General features: G+C 38.0%; 1 protein-coding gene across 1 annotated transcript; it reads left to right on the top strand.

Annotated features, from left to right (window-relative positions):
* The first annotated feature begins 636 nt into the window (after positions 1-636).
* Positions 637-18,264, top strand: LOC139710184 (protein archease-like). The gene is made up of 9 exons (XM_071622116.1): positions 637-1,033; positions 2,863-2,887; positions 5,570-5,580; positions 6,432-6,463; positions 12,865-12,943; positions 14,373-14,455; positions 14,980-15,032; positions 15,687-15,723; positions 17,927-18,264. The coding sequence occupies exons 1-9, from the start codon at positions 751-753 to the stop codon at positions 18,011-18,013; spliced, it is 690 nt and encodes a 229-aa protein (XP_071478217.1). The 5' UTR covers positions 637-750; the 3' UTR covers positions 18,014-18,264.
* The last annotated feature ends 3,954 nt before the right edge of the window (positions 18,265-22,218 follow it).

The following is a 22,218-nucleotide window of genomic DNA, read 5'->3' as shown; positions in this document are numbered from 1 at the left end:
TCGTTTGACACGTTAATTCTGGAAGTACAAGAATATCACAGTTTGAATCTATTTCATTAAGTCTCCCATAAATAAAGTGTGGCTTGTGAGCGAAGAGTCTCTCCATACGACTGTCATGAAACAGACCTCAGGCCCCTAGATAGATAGATAGATAGATAGATAAATGGATGGATAGATAGATAGATAGAAAGAACGATAGATGATAGATAAACATATAGATAGATAGAAAGAAAGATAGATAAATAGGCCTACCATTAGATATATAGATAGATAGATACTCAGTAGATGGATGGATGGATGGATGGATGGATAGATAGATAGATACATGCATACATACATACATACATACATACATACATACATACATACATACATACATACATACATACATACATACATACATACATACATACATACATACATACATACATACATACATACTATAGTAGATAGATAGATAAGTACGTTTACAGTTTAGTATGTAAGTTGTTGGCGCAGTGCTCTGTATCAATCTGCCAGCTGGTTTGAGCTCTTGCGCCATCTCGGGGCAAGGCCCAGTGCAGTGTGTACAAATAAATGTACAGCATTTTTGCAGCGATCGAGGTACTAGGTCATGCTGGAATTTCATACGGCTCGTGTATCTTTTCGTAAGCAAGACCGAAGCTGCTATTGAGGTTCACAAATCAGAAAGACATGGTCTAACATTCCTCTAAGTATTTTGATATAACTTTGGGACATAATCCTCGTAATATGGCGAGTGCCGTAGGAGCGGAAGATGTCGTTAAGGTGTCGGAAGGAAGTCAGACCAACACTGACACAGCAACTGTGGACATGGAGAATGCAGCCGGACACGGACCCAAGGGTGATGAGGCCGCCGAAGCTCCGGCAGGGGCGACTGGAGGAGCCGGCGATGACGATACAGCTGCTGGGGAAATGACGGATGAACAACTTCACAACTATGCTGGCCATGAACATGCAGGCGATGGCAATTATCCTTTATATGAGGATAGAAAGCCCGTTGGAAATTACGAGTGTGAGTAAGAAGTAGAATTCAGCTAACGTTAGAACTCGAAAGCCCAGAATTAAAGTTGTTCTGTTTTTAGTATGACTGACTCTGTGCATTGACATTGTGCAGTCAGTGTGTGTGTGCTTGCCTTTAGATTAGAGGCTTAACATAGACCTCTAGTTATAGGAGAGTCAGACTCAGTGCAGTGCAAAGTGTACACAGGATGCTTTATTTTATTCATCGTCAGATTAATAATCAGTCTCATGAAAGTGGCCTTCAAAGTCCGTGGAATAGGACCAGCTGTGATTACTACAATATACCTGGGGGGCGTTTCATAAAGCTGTTTGTAAAGTTACGAACGACTTACGGGCGACTGGTGATCAGTTCTTGTGCTGAATTATGGAAATTCTGGTAAGTATAGCACATAGAACTGATCACCAGTCGCTTGTAAGTTGTTCGTAACTTTACGAACAGCTTTATGAAACACCCCCCAGGTGTGCATCTGTTTTTGCTATGGTGTGCCTATAAAAGGAACCGTGTCTGGTTCTGTCGCAATATCACGTCCCCGCAATAATTTTGTGACAAATTAATCTTCAATTGCTGATTTTGTTGCTCTTGATTTTTTGTAAGAATAACATTTTGGTTGATTTTGTACCGATTTACTCGAATTACTGATTCTTGAACAAGATGTGGTTCCTTTTGGCGCACCATATAAAAAAACCCGGACCGTTGCCCGTACTGTGCTCGGTAACGTACACGTATATTTGCATATTCAAATAAGAATGAAGTGTGAGATGATGGCGTGTTAACACAATTGTGAATTATCAACCCAAAAAGGTTTGTCAAAATTGCAACACTCTAATAGCATACCATCTGATCATGGTTGTTGCATAATTTTTTTAGTGATCTTTGGCCGGCACCACATTTTGAAAATTGCAGGGAGGGGGGGTAAAAAAAACAAACAATAAAGGAGGTCTTCAGTGCATTGCGAGCATTTCACTTCCAACTTTCTTCAGCTGACAAGCAAAACCTCCCCCCCCCCCCCAAAAAAAAAAAGAAACACCCCAAGGTCTTCAGTGCATAAACAATCAACTTACCGCGCTCAGGTTTCAAGCAGATTCTTTTTTTTCTTTTTGCTTGTCAGCTGATGAAACCCGGAAGTGGCAGCAGCAGAAGTTCCGCTGAAGACCTTAAATTTTATTTGTTTTTTTATTTACTTGGTAAAAATGGTTGAATAGCTGATGAAACCCGGAAATGTCATCAGAAATATAAACTGAGCCCCCTCCCCCACTTTTGAAAACGTGGCGCTGGGCCTGCATGGAACTTTTGACAAAAGCACTGCATTAACCCGTTGAGGACGGACTGATTTTGCTACAACACGCATTTCCCATAGACACCTGCCCGAGTATACTCGGGACTCGTCCTCAACGGGTTAACAAACTTTATATGGAGGTCAAGTAAACTTTGGATAGAAGGTCTTCAGAAGCACTGCTGCCTGGATAGGATGTGACATACTTTTACTACTACGTGTACAGTATCATTATTATTGTTATAATAATAATAGTACTTAGTAGTATTACTTATAATAATGATAATAATAACAACAACATCAACAACAACAATAATAATAAAATAATAATAATAATAATAATTATTATTATTATAATTAGTGTAATTGTTCTTATTATTATCATCATCATCATCATTATTATCATCAGAATTGTTATTATGATGATAATAGTACCACAGTAATGATATTGACATAAATGTTGTAATAATAGTGATACTTCCAATTAGAGAAATCATCAAAATATTAACAAATCATTAATGTTATCACTTTCATTATCTCTTCTCAGATTTGGATCATACAGCTGATGTGCAGTGAGTACTCAACACATAATTTTGATTTGATAGTCATTTAATGCATGCAGTCCCAAACTGTCAAGGTGTGTCATAGCAAACTTAGAGTGGTCTAGAGTGATCGAGAACATACCTTGACTTGAGACTGAACTCTTCTATAGGCAAACTGTACATACTGTAAAGCAAACCAAGCCAGGAAACGTGCCGCGGCGTAGCTTATCATGATGTGGTCCAGATCGTGCCAGGGCAAACCGTACAGTGCCGCAAAATGGGACTTGATCATAATGGGACTAATGCAGCCAATGCCAGAATGAACCATGGTTTATTGCGTTAGTTGTTGCTTTTTACACATGCTGCCAATATAAATGGTTGATCCAGAATTTGAAGGGTAAACACCAATGTTTTGGTATAAGCTCTAGCATGGTTTGAGGACAAGTCCTGAGTATACTCGGGCAAGCGTCTATGGGAAATGCATGTTGTAGCAAAATCAGCCCGTCCTCAACGGGTTAAATGTAAGACTAAACACACCCTTAGTCACTGGATACAGGATATACAATATCCAAATCTATTGACTTCCATGGTGTAGCTGCCATGTTGCCAGATGGTCTTATCTAAATCTGTGTTGAAAAATCAAGAGTCTGAAAGTACCGGTACCTAAAGGAGCATCCTCTTTTCATATGTAAGGATCTCACAACTTTGATGCTTGAATTACATTCAGCTTTGATATATTTGGATGTCACTTGTGTTCTGTATGGCACAATCATCTAGAATTAGCCTGCAGTTAATTTGAGGTTTCATCTCTAAAGATTTCAGCAGTATCAAGTACTGATTTGTGTAAAATTCAAGATAGAAAACATTCAATGAAAAAAGTCAGGTACTCATGGATAGATAAGGAGCTTGTGTTGCTTGTAATGTCTCCCTAAGATGCAGAATTACTGCTAAGTATGTATGGTACACTTCAGACTTGTAAGCTTTTCTTCTTTTTGTAAGTTTAATCAAGAAATGTTTTAATGTTGTTTTTGTTGCTTTGTTTTTAAAGATAATAAAAGGTTTTGGTACCTCAAAAGCTTCCCTGAATTTCCTTGTCTTGGTTTGTGTTTCAGGTTAAAGTACGTTGTCTGTGAGAATTACTCGCCCCAAAGTGCTCTCATGTCTTAGTAATCATGCAATAATGGTTTCGTACCAGAGCCGACGCTGTACAGCGTCGATAAATATTGTACGAAACCACTGACTGCGACCAGCAGCGTGCAGCCCATTGTACGCATAGCTAACTGCGACCAGCAGCCCCATACGCATAGCGTAATGGGGCTTCGCATTGTAGCATTCAGGATCACGACAGAATTAGTATCGCGGGTAAATGTCAACTTAAAATCCAAAAATTTCTTCGATTTGAAGACCTACCAATTAAGTTGAAGTATTGAAAACAGGCTTCGAACAACGTTTGGTTCTGCCAATAGTCCCTTTCTGTTCGAATTGATGACTGAATGTGACTCGGTCGAGAGGACCTTGGGAGAGCTACACACTGGATACCGTGGCCAGCGCATGCGCACACAAACATCTTATCCGTTCATGGATTTGAAATTTGTGTGCATGTGATGTGTTCGCATGCACTGGCTGTAGTATTCAGTGTACTGTATGTAGCTCTCCTAAGGTCCTGTCGACCGAGTCACATTCAGTCATCAATTCGAACAGAAAGGGACTATAGGCAGAACCAAACGTTGCCCGAAGCCTGTTTTCAATACTTCAACTTAATTGGTAAGTCTTCAAATTGAAAAATTTATGGGATTTTAAGTTGACATTTACCCTGCGATACTAAATCTGTCATGATCCTGAATGCTACAATGCGAAGCCCGATTACGCTATGCGTATGGGACTGCTGGTCGCTATGCGTATGGGGCTGCTGGTCGCAGTTAATTGCATGATTACTAAGACATGAGAGCACTTTGGGGCGAGTAAGTCTCACAGTGTTAGTTATATGAAAGGTACTTTAACCTGAAACACAAACTAAGACAAGGAAATTCAAGGACACTTTTGAGGTACCAAAACTTTTTATTATCTTTAAAGGGATTGTATAGTATTGGTGGAGATAAGAATTGGAATCTTAACTTTTTGTGAGATACCAAGCACCCACTTATGAAATAGTACAGAACATACCATTTTAAGAGGAATTCAAAGTTTATTAGATGAAAATCGGTTTTGGAATTGCTGAGACATCCAAAAACAAGGTAAAACAAAGCGATCCTAATAAAAGGTGGGTCCCGCTTTCTATGAGGAATGCTATTTTTTTTAATATCTCAGCCATCTTAAAACCGATTTTCATCAAATAAACATTGAATTTTTCTTTCATATTTCATGAGAGGTTTCTCATTATCTCACCCAAAATATTAGAAACCTGAAGTTAGGTCTTAACCAAAACTATACGCTCCCTTAAAATTATGGATAATGGATATCACAAAACTTTCAAGCTGTCTTTGGCAGAGAAGGCCCTATTGAGAAGAATTCTTGCATTTTGCCCAAATCCAGTCTTTGACATTACTGGGGCAGAGTATCAGCAGATCATGTAATCTGTCTGATATGAATTGCAGAAAAGTGTGATGAGCATTACAATGTGCCAGTATACATGATTGTCTTTCCTTTGTTATGCACCAAATTAACTTTAATTTATTAAACCTCTCATTTCATTGATTTGTATTTCTCTTTCAGATTACATTCCTGTATCCTTTTCAGCTTTGGAAATGGAAAAAATGTAGAACTGCACAATGAATTACATAACCTTTAGCCATGTGTAATTATGCTGCCTTTAGTCAGAGGCTATGTAATTATGGAGTAATGCATGATTTCACGTTGTTAAATAGTATTTTCATTGCATTTTGTCAATTTATTCAGCAATATCTTTTTAAGTGAAGTATTAGCAAGGTCTTTTTAGATACAGTCTGTCATATACAGTATTTCCTCAAAGGATTTCAGATTGTTTGCTCTTGAAACTCATGATGAGGTTTGAAGGGCCGGGGAAGGGGTCTCACTTAAGGAGGAGAAAGTTAGAAAGTGTCTTGTTAGTGTTCACTAAAAGGCAAGTTTCAACAGGGCACTTGTGGCCTTCATGTCTTCAACACAGCATCAAGTTGAGTCTTAAAAAGTCAGTTTCAGTTGTTTTGTTTGCTTGTTTGTTTGTTTGTTGGTTTTTTTTTTGTTTTTTTTTGTTTTTTTTTTTGGTTGTGGACCTATCCAGAGAGGGTACGGTTCCTCTCCTGGAGTTTTCCCAATCCTGTCTATAACCTTGAGATTAATGGACTTAATTATCTTAAATTATTGTAGTAGCTGTACACAGGTTTGAAAAGTTTTGTGCTTTATTATGGCAGCAGATTCTTCATATATACACTATATCACAGGCTGTTTTAATTAAAGAGCATGCTTCTGAAGAGCTCAGTGATAAGTTATTTGAAATCTGAAATATCAGCAATGTGTCAACTGGTTGTTTTGAATATATATCTACCAAACTTGATTCTCTTCCCAAATCAACCATCAGTCCTGTCTTGTTAGAAATCCTTAACAGCTTATTTCACAGGGGGATCATCATTAAAGGAGTCATTTGAAGCAGTAAGTATGCAGTTCCATATATTCTGCATTTCTATATTCAACTTTGTAAATTGCCTCAGGGACATGATATACATCCTTCACTGTCAGAAGAAGTATGTAATCTACCTGATCCTCCCTTTCTTCACAAATATCCCTCATCAGTGTAATGCCAAGTCTAAGATAGATTCCGCTCAGCAGCATGCCCTCAAGGGAAATGATAAGAAACTGCACCTTTGATTGTATTTATGATGTCTCTCTAGGCCATGTTGAAATGAAGTTTTATGTAAAGCAACTGTCTGTGGAAGTTGATTTTTTGATATGAGATAAAAAGTCTGAAAATCAAATCGTATAAATGGTATTAAATGATAATGTTTTTATACCTGAGTCGGCTGAGACTCTAATGCCTCAGGGTTCTGCATCATGCTCACACACAGACCTAAGAAGACAATTAATCAGGATGAGCCAAAGTATATAAGAATGCACCAGACTGGAAGATCTACATGCTATAAAGCTCCTTACACCCCTCCCCGCACCCCCACCCCCCCCCCCCCCAAAAAAAAAAAAAAATCATGGCTAGCTGCCCTCTGATCTTGACATCTCTAGCATGTATGCAAGTTGTATGTGTGGTAATGGTGTGATAACCTCACAAGTTTCACTTTGACCTGCATTCACATCGTTACTACCCTTCTTCTTTAAACATGACTGATATGACATTAATCATTGACATAGTTATTATGGCTTTTTTATGCATTATTCTCTGTATTTGTCAGCATTTGTCTTTCTTGTATAATACATTCAAGGCAACTCAATCTGTGGAGGAAATCAAAAAGTATTTTACGATGGTCAGGGCATCTTTGTAGGATAAAAACGTCAGTGGTGATTCAGTCCGCTTGCTCATGGTATTCTGGTAGACACACACACCCACTCACACAAGTTGGTAAACTTATCATCGTCTGCTAGCGAAGCTTTTCGTCTGGCAGGGATCAGCCTGAATAGGCAACCCTACCTGTACCTGGTTTCATCCCCCACCCCCCTCCCCCATCTCTATACCTATCCCTTTGTTTGCTGTCAGACTCCAATCCCATCAAGGAAAGCAGACACAGCTCTATTGACAGTTAAGGCTACAAAAGGACTTTGTTTGGATGGTGGGGAGGGATGGTTATTCAAAATGTCTTGTTTATATTCTTCCCTTTCTTTGCATGTTGTGTCACCCCCTTTTTTATACCCCCGCCAAACGAAGTTTGATTTTTATTAAACAGGAGGAGGATAAGTCTGAGTTATGCATGGTTAATACAGACACCCCTTGCTGTATATCTGCATCATATCACACAGCCTTCTTCTACTATGTAGATCAGCTAAAAAACAAAATTAAACAACTTTTATATCATCACAGCAGAATTTCCCAAAAGTTTTCCATTTCCTTACTTACATCCTTAGGGAATGTTTGTCGCAGAAATGACAATTTCACCTCATCAAATTGGCAACACTACATTTTACCATTTAGCAGATATTGGGAAAGTAAAAATGGAACTGCTTGAATTCATTACGTCTTTGTTCACAAGATCGGCAAATTATTCAAAGTTTGCCGACTTGAAAGAGAACCATCAATTTTGATTGTCTAAAATGTAGGCCTACTGCCAATTTAAGGATTAGATATTAATTCAGCAATCTAGAGGTTCTTGATAATCGTGCATGTTAATTTAACATTGGTAAGTGACAAAAATTGGGCTCAAATGAAAGGAAACTTTATATTCTCCATAAATATGTAATCCTGACAATAATATGATAGTAGAAATTATATTAAAAAGATAAGCTTTACACTACAGAAATGGATTGATTGATTGTGTATTTGACTGAGAAAAACAAAAATGTGCTTGAGCACCATTGCACCATCAAACCTTTACAGTGGATGCTGGCAAGAAATATACTGTAAAACATGATATATTCGTGGCATGAAATTTTCGCGAATTGGAGCCAACAGCCTTTTTCATGGCATGAAACTTCCTTGAATTGCCACTGGCGTTCAATGCATCCAGTGTAGACAAGAACTTTCGTGTGCATTTTATTTTCGCAAATTTTGGCGCTTGCGAAATTCGCGAAATTAAAATGCACGCGAGCATTCCTCGTTTTACAGTAGGTGGATTGCCCCGACTTAGCAGGCGGCCACTCTATACAGGCTGTTAAGATACAGTCTGCAGGGTATACCAACTACCCAGTGATCACCACACTTGCCCTCTTCTGCTTAAAACAGGTGGTCACCGAACAGGTTTTAAAAGAAAGTACAGATGAACCTCTCGTATCCGGACAAGTCGGGACCGGGGCTCATCCGGATAAGGGATTTGGCCGGATACGGGAGACCCAATGCTTTATACATGTACATATACATAGTTTACACATGTACAGATGTAGCCCATTGTAGTACCACATGTAGTAATGTGTATACTGCAACCTTTTCATTGTTACACTCAGTAACAGACCCCAAAATAGAGGTTTGTGTTTGCAAGAATGAAATCATTTTCTTATATAAATTCTTGGGATGATTTACCTAAATAACTATTAAGAAATGTATCCAGTATATGTAATTCATGCGTGTTTGTGTAGGAGTTCTCAAGGAGTTGGGAATCTCCCTTTCCTACCGTAATTATTATTTTTTTTAAATCACGGCGAGATTGCGTCCGTATAATAGAGAGATCCGGATAAAGGGAGGCCGGATAAGGGAGGTTCAACTGTACCATCATGATGCATAAAGAAGGTTGTGAGTCATTTCACTCACACTACAAATAGAATGTCCTTCACGATCTTACAGTCGTCTCAGCATGTACAGGTCTTGTACATGTAGTTCAACTTTTCAATACATGTCTGTGATTTTTGTCGCTGATGTAGGATTTGTTTGTTTGTTGTTGTGCTTGTTGTCCCCGCCGAACGAGTTCGAGCAGGGGACTATGAAACGGGCTCCGTACGTGTGTGTGTCCGTCCGTCCGTCCGTCCGTCCGTCCGTGTGTCCGTGTGTGCGTCCGTGTGTGATCAAAATCTTCAATTTGCTACTTCTCTGTCATTTATGAGCCAATTATGATTCTGTTTGCTTTATATGATAGCACTACATGGGAGCTTTGAAACTTCTACACAGAATTTCAGTCGTGACCTTTGACCTTGACCTTTGACCTATATTGTACATTTTGCTACAAAATGCTACTCCTTCGCCATTTCTAACCCGATTTCGATTCCGTTTGCTTTATATGATGGCACTAGGTGAGGGCTTCAAAACTTCTACACAGAATTTTGACCTTTGACTTCTTTGACCTTTGACCTTGATTTTTGACCTGTATTGTACATTGGCTACAAAATGCTGCTCCTTCGCCATTTCTAACCCGATTTCGATTCCGTTTGCTTTATGTGATGGCACTAGGTGAGGGCTTCAAAACTTTACACAGAATTTTGACCTTTGCCTTCTTTGACCTTTGACCTTGATTTTTGACCTGTATTGTACATTGGCTATAAAATGCTACTCCTTCGCCATTTCTAACCCGATTTTGATTCCGTTTGCTCTATGTGATGGCACTAGGTGAGGGCTTCAAAACTTTTACACAGAATTTTGACCTTTGACTTCTTTGACCTTTGACCTTGATTTTTTACCTATATTGCACATTTTGCTACAAAATGCTACTTCTGGCGGGGACATATATTACGCACCGCGTAATTTCTACTTTTCCTTGTTTGTTATCTTATTGGGGTTGCAATGCCTGTTCATTCAGAACCACAATCTAGATCATGCCGTTTACATTGTATGCATTCCAGTTGTCAGTGGTACAACTTGTACTGACCTGGGCCCCGTTGCTAGAAACTTTGCGTTTAAACGCATCTTGCAACTGATTGTCACTGGCCAATCAAAATCATTGTTGCATGCATGTCTTCTTAATAGGGCAGACCCTGAGCCAATCAGAATGGTTGTTTCAAAATTAGCAATTATTTGCAATTGATTGCAACTTTCTTGCAACGGGGCCCAGGTAAACTAGCACTGAGGGTAATAATATGTAGGCCTCATGTCATTCAAAAACAAATGAAACAAAAATGAAAAAAAAAAAAACCAAACAAATATTTTCTTTTTGTCTGCATGTGCATGTATCTTTGTGTTCATTTTCTATTTACAGCTCTGTTATAATTCCATCAGAATGTCTGATAAAGTGCCTTTTGTTCTTTTCAGTGCGCATGTTATGGTTTGACTCATCAAGAGCAAATGTTTCCCATGCTTGTACCATGTACAATCGCTCATGCTCACATGCACATTGATGCACCCGTCCTCTACCTGCTGCCCTACCTGCTGTGGTAAAAGACATGTGATACAACTCTTGAACAAACATTTGCACCTCCTAGACAATATCATGTGGGTGGGCAGAGGGGGTAATCCTAAGATCATCATGACTAAAATTCAGTTGACACTAGCGCACCCTGATATACATGTGGCTTGAAGGCATTCTTCTATTCAAGTCTCATTTTTCTTATTTGTAGATGTCTCAAAAGGTATTCCCATGAATAAAGGGAGAGAGCTGTATGTATGAACGATACACATGAAGCTCATTCTGTGGTGTGGCCGATTTGATGCTGTACCAGACTTGGGAAACATTTCTTTCATTTTAAGTGCAAACACTCTTTGAGGGGGAAAAGAACAAATATGAGATAGGTTATGACAATTCTCAAGGGATGGATAACAAGGTAGATTTAAGGGCATGAGGCTAGATGTTTACAATCTTGAACCCATCAAGTATGAAAGTCCACAAGGTCGATTAGAATTAGTTGAGCCCAAAACATGCAATCTTAATAGTTTGAAAGAATATCATTTGGTATGCAATGAATATGCAGACTAAGAAAGTGTCCTTACTGAGATCTTACCAGGGAGGAGATCAGCTGTAATCTCAATTCTGCAGGGGAAGTGAAAGTCATTACTGTGAAACAAGAAACATTTGGGGCATCAAAACTTTCACGAATTGGAGCTGACAGCCTCTTTGGGCGTGAATCTTTAGCGAATTACTTTCAAGAATCACAGCTCCTCCCCAAATTCACACATGATCATGAAAACTTCTGTGGCCCGTTGCATAAAAGTTACTTTTATGGTAACTTTGCCATCCAATGGTAACTTCCATGGAATTCTTGATTTTGATTGGCTGTTGAGTGTTGTTGCCATGGTAGTTACCATTGGATGGCAAAGTTACCATAATTGTAACTTTTATGCAATGGGCCCCAGGTTTGACAGCATAAATAGGCTCTATAGTCCTTTTGTTCTTTTAGACTTTCACATTGTTTCTCCCTCACTTCGTCTTCTTGAACCCACTCTGACATGATGACAGACTGCCACGACTCACCTCTCTTTAGGGGAAACTAAAACCAAAAGAGAAATGTGGATTGAGTGAAAGCAGCAACATTAGTAGAAGGGAATTCCACAAAAATTTGTTTTTCATAAAAAATTACACATTCCATCAACTTGATACTGACATATATATGTTAAGGGTAGCAATTATTCCCCCTGCTTTCTGAAAGCGGTTAGTCAAGTGCTCTTTCATTATGCTAGAAAAGTGAATTTTTGTGGAATTCGCTTTATATTTTCTTAACATTGTTGTCCACACATTAATGTTACAACCTCTAGTATTCTCCTCATCCAGCGGTTCCAACACTAAAACTTTAAAAATTCATAACTTTTGCATCGATTGTTAGATTTTCCTCAAACTTTCACTGATACGTTTTACTAATGTTACTGCTTTCACTCAATCCACATTTCTCTTTGGGTTTTGGTTTCCTTTATATTTGAAAGGGGATGTTTTGCCGCCTTTGCCATTTTCTACTGAAGTGCAATTTGTAGTAGTAATGACATTTCTACTGATCATACTGTTCAAATAAAAGATTCTTGCATCAATTGCAACCAACTGACAAATTGCCCATCATCAATGTAAGTAAACACTGATTAATCAGTATTTGAGTAATAGCCATGGCAGAGATCATGGGTATATTTTAATGCTCAGGCAATTTTGCAATCAGTTGCAATGAATATACTGTGTCAGCAAGATTTGTTCTAAGGATCCAATAACATGAATGAATGAATGAATGAATGAATGAATGAATGAATGAATGAATGAATGAATGAATGAATGAATGAATGAATGAATGAATGAATGAATGAATGAATGAATGGAGGAATGGAGGAATGAATACATAAATGCATTTATAGATAAATCAATGAATAGATAAATAAAAACAAGCACGTGAATAGACGAATATATGAACACAAATTAATAAATAGGCACAATTGCAAAATATTTCTGCATAGATGAATAGATAAATGAACAAGTGACATATAAATTCGTGAACAAGGCACAATTGCAAAATCTTTCAATGTATGTATTGTTCTCTTGTTTCCTTCTCTCTCTCCAAAGGTGGTGCTTGCCATGTTTGACTACATGACTGATATCAAGTATGTAGAGAAAACCATCACAAAAGAGGTTACAGCAGAAGGTATGTCCATATTGGTTTAATACACGGTATATTTCATGGTATTTTTTTTTTGGAAAGTTTGCTCGTGAAGTACATTCACAAAATAAATAAATAAAAAAAAAAATGTGACTGTCACTGCACGTCTCACAAAAGTGTGTATGATAATTTTGAAATTTGGATTGTGCTGCTATTGTGCCTTTAAATAAATAACAAAAATGTAACTGTCCGTATCACAAATATTGTGTATTATAATTTTCAAGTTGGGATTACGGGGATATGTGGCTACTGAGGGAGGTTTGACTGTATTTGCTATATAAAGAAGTTTAGTATATTTAATCATTGCATGGTTAAAGATTTTATTTCCAAAAACATCCATTTTGATCTTTGTATAAAATGAGATACTGTATACGCTATATATTTCGCGGGGGTTTTATTTTCGCAAATTTCGCGAGTCGGGAGCTATTCGCGAAATTAACAACACGCAAAAATATTACCTTCCAAAATGAATCCTTTGCCTTGATGATATGAACATTTTAGTACTAGAATACCATGTCACGGCTTACCGAACAGACCATACTGGCTAAGCTTGTTTACACACGTCCACGTCTACTTACGAATACTGTAGAGAGCCAATCCATTATCGCAAGGGGACCACTCGTCAGAAATCTAGCGCAGTGTATAACTGGTATCATTCTTATTATGCTAGTAAGTTGAAAATTCACACTTTCTTTGCCACTTCATATTTTCTCTGGTCCCGCAATCGCGAATTTAACCACTCGCGAAAATGTGTGACAGCGGCAATTCGCGAAAATTTATGTACGCGAAAATTATAGCGTATACAGTATCACCTTGGCAATTATAGCAACAGCTCCATTGATGTTCAGGCTTTGAGAAAAAAATTGGAAGGTTACAGGGGAAACTGCCTCATCAACTGATTAAGAAAATGCCATTATATCCTGAGATGGTGGGTCTCCGTCTGTTACAAAGTAATCTGGTATGTCAGAAGGTCGTGGTTGAGCGCAAAGGACAAAAATAGGGCTGCAATGTCTGTTGACATATCAATGTCACCATGGCACCTTATTCAACAAATTTAAATTGTATCATTTATGTCATGCAGGTTAAGGGTTGATTGAATGTGTACGTGGAGGAGAGTTTGCATAAATACTGTAAAACATGATATATTTGCGGCATGAAATTTTTGCGAATTGGAGCCGACGGCCCTCTCCGCAGCATGAAATTTTCACGAATTGCCACTGGCATTGAATGCATACAGTGTAGACAAGAACTTTTGCGTGCATTTTGATTTCGTGAATCTTGGCACTCGCAAATCTTGGCGCTCGCGAAATTCGCGAAATTAAAATGCATGTGAACATTCCTCGTTTTACAGTTTAAATACATGACTCTATATCCTTGTTTTATTGATTTCTTTTTCTTTTTTTTCAAATCACAGGTGATGACCTCAAGTCGCTTCTGTATCACTTCTTAGATGAGTGGCTCTTTGTCTTTTCTACCGACCCTTTTTTCATCCCAAGGGTAAGATTGATTGTCATGGCGATGATAGCAAACACAGGCCCAATTTTCTGATTTGTGCTGTTGTTACATTCCTGTGTGTTTCAGGTGGTTTTACAGGGGATACAATATAGATTTCCAGGTGACACAACATTTGCTCCTGTGACAATTGCTCCAGATTTATTTTCTCCAAGGACTTAATAGGGTGGTGTGAGGGTTTTGGGTGTAGTTTGTGAGGATTAGGAGAAGGGTTAGAGTAATGTTTATGGGTAGGTTTTATATTTTGGCTTAGCTTGCAGATGTTTCATGGGAGCAATTGTTGCAGGAGCAAATGTCGTGCTACAAGATTTCCATTCAAGCAGAAGCTTTTCTGTGGAGCTTTTGTGGCTCAGTGGTTAACACCCGTGACAGTCAGTCTTGAGGTCGGCGCTTCAAGTCCCTTAGCAGCAGCATCTGTTCCCAAGGCAGGGTAACTCTTGGGGAGTAAACACAATACAGGGTTGTCATGTGACAATGCTTTTCCCATTCTCTCTCTGTGTCTCATACAGGAAGTCACCATCAATGAGTTCGATGAGAAAAACTTTACCATCAAGTCTACAGGGTGAGTGCAGTTTTTATGTATTCCAATAGAGTCAAACCTGTCTATAGTGGCCACCCAAGGGAGACGAAAAAAAGGGGCCATTGTAGACAGGTGTCCGCTACAGACAGTAATATCCTTTTTCTCTCAGAGGGAATTGTTTTTAGTGGTCATATTTGGCAGGTGGTCACTGAGACAGGTTTGACTGTATAATTATGTTTTCCCCATTCATTCATTCATTCATTCATTCATTCATTCGTCCGTCTGTCCATCCGTCTGTCCATCCATCCATCCATCCATCCGTCCATCCATCCATCCTGATGCGCTCCAGTTGATACCTTCTGATGGCAGTCGCAGATCTCCTGAAGTAGTTAGCATCGTACACCCATTTTCTGGAGTGTGCATTTAAAATGTTTTCCCTTTCGCCAGAGGGGAGGGCATGGAACACTCACAACACTGCACCACTTCAGATCTTAATGGTGCAATTAAAAAAAAAATGTATAATTTAAAGTATAAATTACCTTTAGAAAATAGTCTAAGCATTTTTGTTTGACAACAGTGTTTTCAGCAGAAGCTCAGGCACTACATGTAGATATGTTGAAGCTAAATTGCCAATATTGCTCTACAAACCTTGAAGTAAATATTTGTCTTTAAATGTTTCATTTTTGTTCTTCACAGGACTGGTGAATATTTTGATATCGTCAAACACCCACAGGTAAGTGATTTGATGTAGAGTTTGTTTGTTGTTGTTTTTTCCCTGCAAATGTAGCAAACATCTCAATCATTTCATTCATTTTTAGTTGCATTGATCAGCTCATAGTGTTTTCAAATGTTGCCCCCTTTCCTTTCTAAATGTCATCTACAGTGAGCCTTGTGCTTATCTAACCTAGCAACAATGCAGGCCAAGTAAAATGCATTCCCAGAAACAGAGTCAAAAGGAGTATGCTCAAAATATAATGGTCTCTCTTACAAAGAGGGTTCAAAAACAAGGTCAGTCAACCTTAAAATCAGCCAAGTTATCTTGTATCTAAACCAAGCTTTCATGTCTTACATGTACATTATTTATATGTCTATTACATTGAGATATTAAACAAAATGTATACATTGTTGCAGTATTGATTACTAAAGATTCCCCCCCCCCCCCCCCCCAACTCAGGCAGTCAACAACATGCAAATATGTTTGTTCCAGATCCTTTGAGACACCCCCTTTACAGGGATGCCAAGTTCAAAAAATTTTTATGAGTGAGATTTTCATGACTCGGCATCTCGGCATGCGAATATGCGCGCGAGCGAGGGTGTGGGAGGGGTTTTCCCCCTGTGGCCTTGCACTGTAGGGAGCTTTTTCAATTTTTAGCTCTTAGTGGTGCAATCAGGTGCATACTTAAGTGACTATTTTTAACTTATTTTGAAAGACAAAAGGAAAATATACCTTCAATTGTAACTATCACTTTAATCCTTTGAGCTATGCTCCGTATCATAGGCCCAAATTGCAGACTTTGCCCGATGCGTGAGAAAAATGGGTGCCCTGCTTGAGATCGTGAGACGACCCCTAAATGCTTGAGTCTCACTCAGAATATGTGAGACTTGGTAGTTCTGCCTTTAAAGGATGAGAAGGGGTTAGGATTTTGACCCCCTATTATGGGCTTGTGGGAGGGAAGCCTGCAAAGCAGCATGACATACAATGTATATGTGGTGAATGTTCTGCAAAGAAAAAGGTGGTCTGGCATGCTTTGCAGCAATACATGCACATCAGATGCACATTTGGGAGATTAGGCAAACTCCAAGAAGCCCAACTTCAAAAATTTTCAGGGGGTTTGAAAATAATCCTATTCTGAACCCTATTTCAGGATTATTTGGGAAAGGTTGAAAATTACCCCTAATTAAAGACATTATGAGGGAAAAAAAGTACTAAAAGTCCCTCTATTTCAAAGATTTATCATAATTTTTTTCCCTGAATTGAGCCCCTAAATTCAATTCAGTTCGATTGTATGTAATTGTCCATTTATGGAAATTTGTTTTGATTGCATGCATACACGTTACAGCTGTACATACGTAGAATGCATATACATACAGAGCAATAATTAAACATAGTTAACACAGATATTGTAGGCATAGTAAAAATATAGCCCTTTCCCCCAAAATTGGGAAAGTACATGCATTACAGAAGGCCCGCATGAGTGAGGGGGCTAAAGATTAACCCGTTTAGGACGAGTCCTGAGTATACTCTGGCAGGCGTCTATGGGAAATGTGTGTTGTAGCAAGATCAAACCGTCCTCAAAGGGTTAAAGGACAAGTTCACCTTCATAAACATAAGGATTGAGAGAATGTAGCAATATTAGTAGAACACATCATTGAAAGTTTGAGGGAAATCGGACAATCCGTTCAAAAGTTATGAATTTTTGAAGTTTTTGTGCAGTAACCGCTGGATGAGAAGACTACTGCAGTGTGTGAATAACTTAGATGTCACATGCATACAACAATATAAGGAAAATATAAAGAGAATTTCACAAAATTTCATCTTTTGAAAAAAGTACGCATTCCCCCGACTCGTTACCAACAAATGTTATGGGTAATATTATTCCCCCTGCCTTTAGAAAGAGGCAAGTCAAGTGCTCTTTTATTATGCGAAAAAAGTGAAAATATGTTGAATTTTCTTTACATTTTCTCTATACTGTTGTACGCATATGACTCACAAGCTGTAGTAGTCTCCTCATCCAGCGGTTCCAACACAAAAATTTTAAAAATTCATAACTTTTGCATCGATTGTCCAATTTTCCTCAAACTTTCACTGATGTGTTCTACTAATATTGTTGCATTCTCTCAATCCTTATGTTTATGATGGTGAACTTGTCCTTTAATGCCTGTCGTGGAAAGTAGGCCTACTGATTTGGGTATCCTGTCTTTCTATTTTCCTCCAGGGCACTGAAGTCAAAGCCATCACCTACTCCAACATGCAGATTCATGAGAGCGGACAGCATGATGTGTATGTCATCATTGACATTTGATGCAGACAACTCTTGGTACACTGGTAACGCTGGTGGTGTGCAATCACATGAAAGTGAGTGAATGGGACTAAAGAGAGTGTGGACCACAAACTGAAGTTCTCTTCTGCAATCTCACGGGCTGTCGTGAAAGGACATCTGCTTTTTACAACTGAACTTCCTAAACCGGAGACTGAGTTACTCTCAGGTGGACAGTGCTTGCTGCAATGTTGCCAAACTAATGACTCAGTTTGGATGTCACATGAATCTGTGAGAAGGGCATGGATAGCTGACGACTTTTGTTAAAAGGTTTTTTTATTTTCATTTTTTTCCCTCTCTTTTTCTTTATCAAGATTTCTCATGAGCTAGATTAACAACTGGTGACATCAAACCTTAATTTTCCATCGCGAGCTGTGATTTCGTATGAAGTTTTTACCTTGAGAAATTTTCGTTTCACAGTTTGCATTTGTTTAGAGTTCAAAAACCTTTTTTTTTTTTAAAGTTACATGGCTGCTTTGCTATCAATCATTATGCTGTACCCTTGTTATATCAGTGCAAAGTTTCAGCTCTCTTTTTGTAATTTTAAACTAAATAGGCAGGCAGTGCTATCTGCAAAACTTTATGGATTCAGACTAGTATAGATAGTCACTATAAATCAGTTAGGCTGCAGGAATGGGGGTTGGGGAAGTGGAGAATAATTCAGAAACATGCTGCAGTATTTGTTGTATCCCCCGGAATGTATGCTGGAGAATAGTTAAGATTCAGCAGTGTTACGCCACCGCCGCTGCCGCTGTCTCCACTGCCGCTGTACGAAGTTCAAAGTGAATTTTTATTTACAACTGCATGTAACAGATACATATTTTCCATATCATGGTTTCCTATTTTTGCGCGCTGTACATGTTGGTTTCTTTCTTCTTTTTTATAAAGTGAACATTGTGAAATATTACATTTCAGAAATGTGATGTATTTTGTCTCCAAGTTGGAAAAAAAAAGAGATTTCTCTTGAAAAGAGAAAATATTTATTTCTCATTTGCAAATTCAACCACTTATTGAATTGTCTTTCGCGTCTCACTTGAAGAGACATGATGCTCACAATTATGTGGCATATATACAGTATGGAGAACTCCTTAGTTGTTTTGTTTTATGCAATAACAGGGCAGTGATAGTTTGCTTCAATTATCAGAAGAAATGAAGTGACTATGCATAAAAGGATGGGTAGAATTATAACATCTTTTATCTATGAAGCAGGTTTCATGAAACTAGCCAAAATCAAGTGAGGTTTCATGCACAAATTTATGACGAGTGTTTCGTGTTGCTCAGCAGTGTGATGAAAATTTTGAAATATCTGTTGATGAGCCATCTCACAGCAATAGCTTATTAAAATATTTTTCTATCATTGGCAGAGTGTAATAAAACTGATAAATTGCTTCTTTTTCAATTTGTTCTCAAACAAATATTGATATATTATTTTTGTAAATCTTCTTGTGAGTGCCATTTACTTTTAGTTAAATAATTGTAAACATTTAGAGCAACGTGTAGTTGATTTTACCATGCACATGCACAGCATGAAAGAACAACAAGATTATCTAGGTAATGTTTGTTTTGTAGTGATCATTCATTGAAGGCGGCATTTCGCAGTGTAGTATGTCCATGAATTGAAAGTTTCTGCTAGATGAGAAGACTACTCCAGTGTATGATGTCACATGTGTGAAACAATACAAGGAAAATATAAAGAGAATTCCACAAAAATTTATTTTTTTGAAAAAAGTATACCTTCCTTCAACTTGATACTGACATATATGTTAAGGGTACTATTGTTTCCCTTGTCTTCTGAAAGTGGCAAGTCAAGTGCTTTTCCATTATGCGAGAAAAGTGAAAATATGTTGAATTTACAACGTACTTTATATTGTTTTTATACCGTTGTACGCGTGTGACATCACAAGCTGTAGTAGTCTCCTCATCCAGCCATGACGGTATTGAATTTTCTAAAATTCCTAACTTTTAAACAGATTGTCGGATTTTCCTCAAACTTTCACTGATGTGTGTGCTGCATTCTCTCGATCCCAATGTATATTAAGGTGAACTTGTGTGTTTATTTTTTCAAGTGAGATGTTATGTTGCTGTAGAAATTTAAGTGCCAATCATCTCCTTAAATTATCATATGTATTGGCCGTTACATCATTAGATATTGTGAGAGCATATAGAAATCCCTCAATCAATTATTAGAAAAGTAAATATTATATGATACATGGTTTCAAGGCACTACATGTAAGTTTTCCTGCTTTGTTGTGACATTGAATGTTATGTTCTTCAGTATGCAAAACAGCATTTGCATGGTGAACAGCCCTGTGCATTTCAGGCCTTGTTTTGTGGAGTGTATAATGTGGTACAATGCAATTCAGTGATTCTTGTCTTTTGTTATCATTCTTTGTTTAACCTGTTGAAGACTAGTCCAGAGGAAACTCGGGCAGGTGTTTTAATATGGGAAATGCATTTTGTACAGTGTAACAAAATCAGATCATCCTAAACAGGTCAAGATAGCAGCATGGTTTCATTTCTAACACTTTGTTTGTTTGTTTGTTTGTTTTGAACAACATCATGTATGTTTGCATTAACTCTGTCTTATTTTTCTCCCAGGACATGTCCAATCTTGTTCGGCACCTAAAGAAAACTGTGGCATAATTGTACTCCGATTCATTTAGAAAGCATTCATTTGTTTGTCTGTTCGTTTGTGTTTTTGGCTGTCAAAACTTAGAAGCTGTCAGTATCTTGATCAGGCTTCACTATGCTGCATTATTTGATTATCTTTAAACTCGGGCTGTCCAACAAGTGTCCTTAAGATGGATGATTTGTGTGAGTTTAAGTTATTCATGTTCTTGTGATACTATGTGTGTATGAACTGCTAGAATTATTTTGAATGCATTTTACAGTTGATTATTAAAATTGCAGTGCAGTAGAGACAAATGCAATGAGATTGTGTCTGTAAATTTTATGCTGCGTTTATTAGGGGTTTTTTTTTTTTACTGCAAGAAAAAAAGTGTCAGAAATAACACTGATTGGAAGACATGGACAACATTTGTGCAGCATTTTTCTGAGTTGATGCTATGTAAGGATACATCTCTCGATACGATCGATGTAACATATATAGCAGTACCACTGGTGGCCTCTGCATTCACAACCACTGTGCAATGAATGCCTGATAATTAAAGCTTGTCTACATAGTACCTACAGTACATGCATGCAGGCGGCTCATGCTTTATTATCACTGATACAGTGAACAAGATGATTCTGAAGCAATAACCGAGATCTGTATTGTTAAACAAAGAGAGGGAATAATTCTGTCGATGGGATTTTCTCTCAGTTTCCTCGTCACATAGATTGTAGCCATGCCATCGGTATTCCATTGGCATGTGTTGTGTTTTAAAAGCCTGACAGACTAACTTATGTTTGGTTTTCTGACTTACTGTAAAACATGATATATTCGCGGCATGACTTTTTCGCGAATTGGAGCCGACGGCCTTATCTGCGGCATAAAATTTTCGCGAACTGCCACTGGCATTCAATACATATAGTGTAGAAAAGAACTTTCGCGTGCATTTTAATTTCGCGAATCTTGGCGCTCGCGAAATTCGCGAAATTAAAATGCATACGAAAATTCCTCGTTTTACAGTATGTTTGATTGCATCTTTCTCTAGAATCAAACTCAAATGAAATGTGTGTGTGTGTGAGGGGGTGGGTGGGGGAGGAAATGTTATCCAGAAATGTGTGTGTAATTGCATTCGAATGTGATTCGAATACATTTATTCACCTTTTGCCCCTCCCCCTCCCGAAAGGAAAGAAAAAGGAAAGAAAAGAGAAGGAAACCCAATAGAAATACTCGGATCACCTAATGAAAGTACATGTACATTTTAAATGCACAATACGAACCTAAAGTACTATACATGCACTCTTTCAATACTTGTTACAAGGTTTGCATCAGGAATACCTCTCAAATGATGGTCACATTTAGCTCATGTGCTATGAAACATTTCTTTCCTGTAAACTGTTCTTAAACTTTAAATATACATGAATTTATATGCATTAAATTCCCTGAGTTTCAGCTTCACTGTGTAGTCTCTCTCCCTCTTTCCCTCTCTCAGCATCACATCAATGTATCTATGCTTATCTGTAATGAAATCATTGAGCGATAACACGTTTTCATGCTTGATGTACTATACATATATACATAT

Source organism: Diadema antillarum, unplaced genomic scaffold (assembly GCF_040938485.1).
Source record: "Diadema antillarum isolate AM-2024a unplaced genomic scaffold, OU_Dant_1.0 seq00001506_RagTag, whole genome shotgun sequence".
NCBI classification, from domain to species: Eukaryota; Metazoa; Echinodermata; class Echinoidea; order Diadematoida; family Diadematidae; genus Diadema; species Diadema antillarum.
The sequence above is the reverse complement of the archived record's forward strand: the minus strand, read 5'-3'. Positions and strand labels throughout refer to the sequence as shown.

Coding starts and splice junctions, on each gene's coding strand:
- LOC139710184 (XM_071622116.1), top strand. CDS start 751: ATGGCGAGTGCCGTAGGAGCGGAAGATGTCGTTAAGGTGTCGGAAGGA. Junction 1,034..2,862: donor GCCCGTTGGAAATTACGAGT/GTGAGTAAGAAG, acceptor ATCTCTTCTCAG/ATTTGGATCATACAGCTGAT. Junction 12,944..14,372: donor AAAAGAGGTTACAGCAGAAG/GTATGTCCATAT, acceptor TTCAAATCACAG/GTGATGACCTCAAGTCGCTT.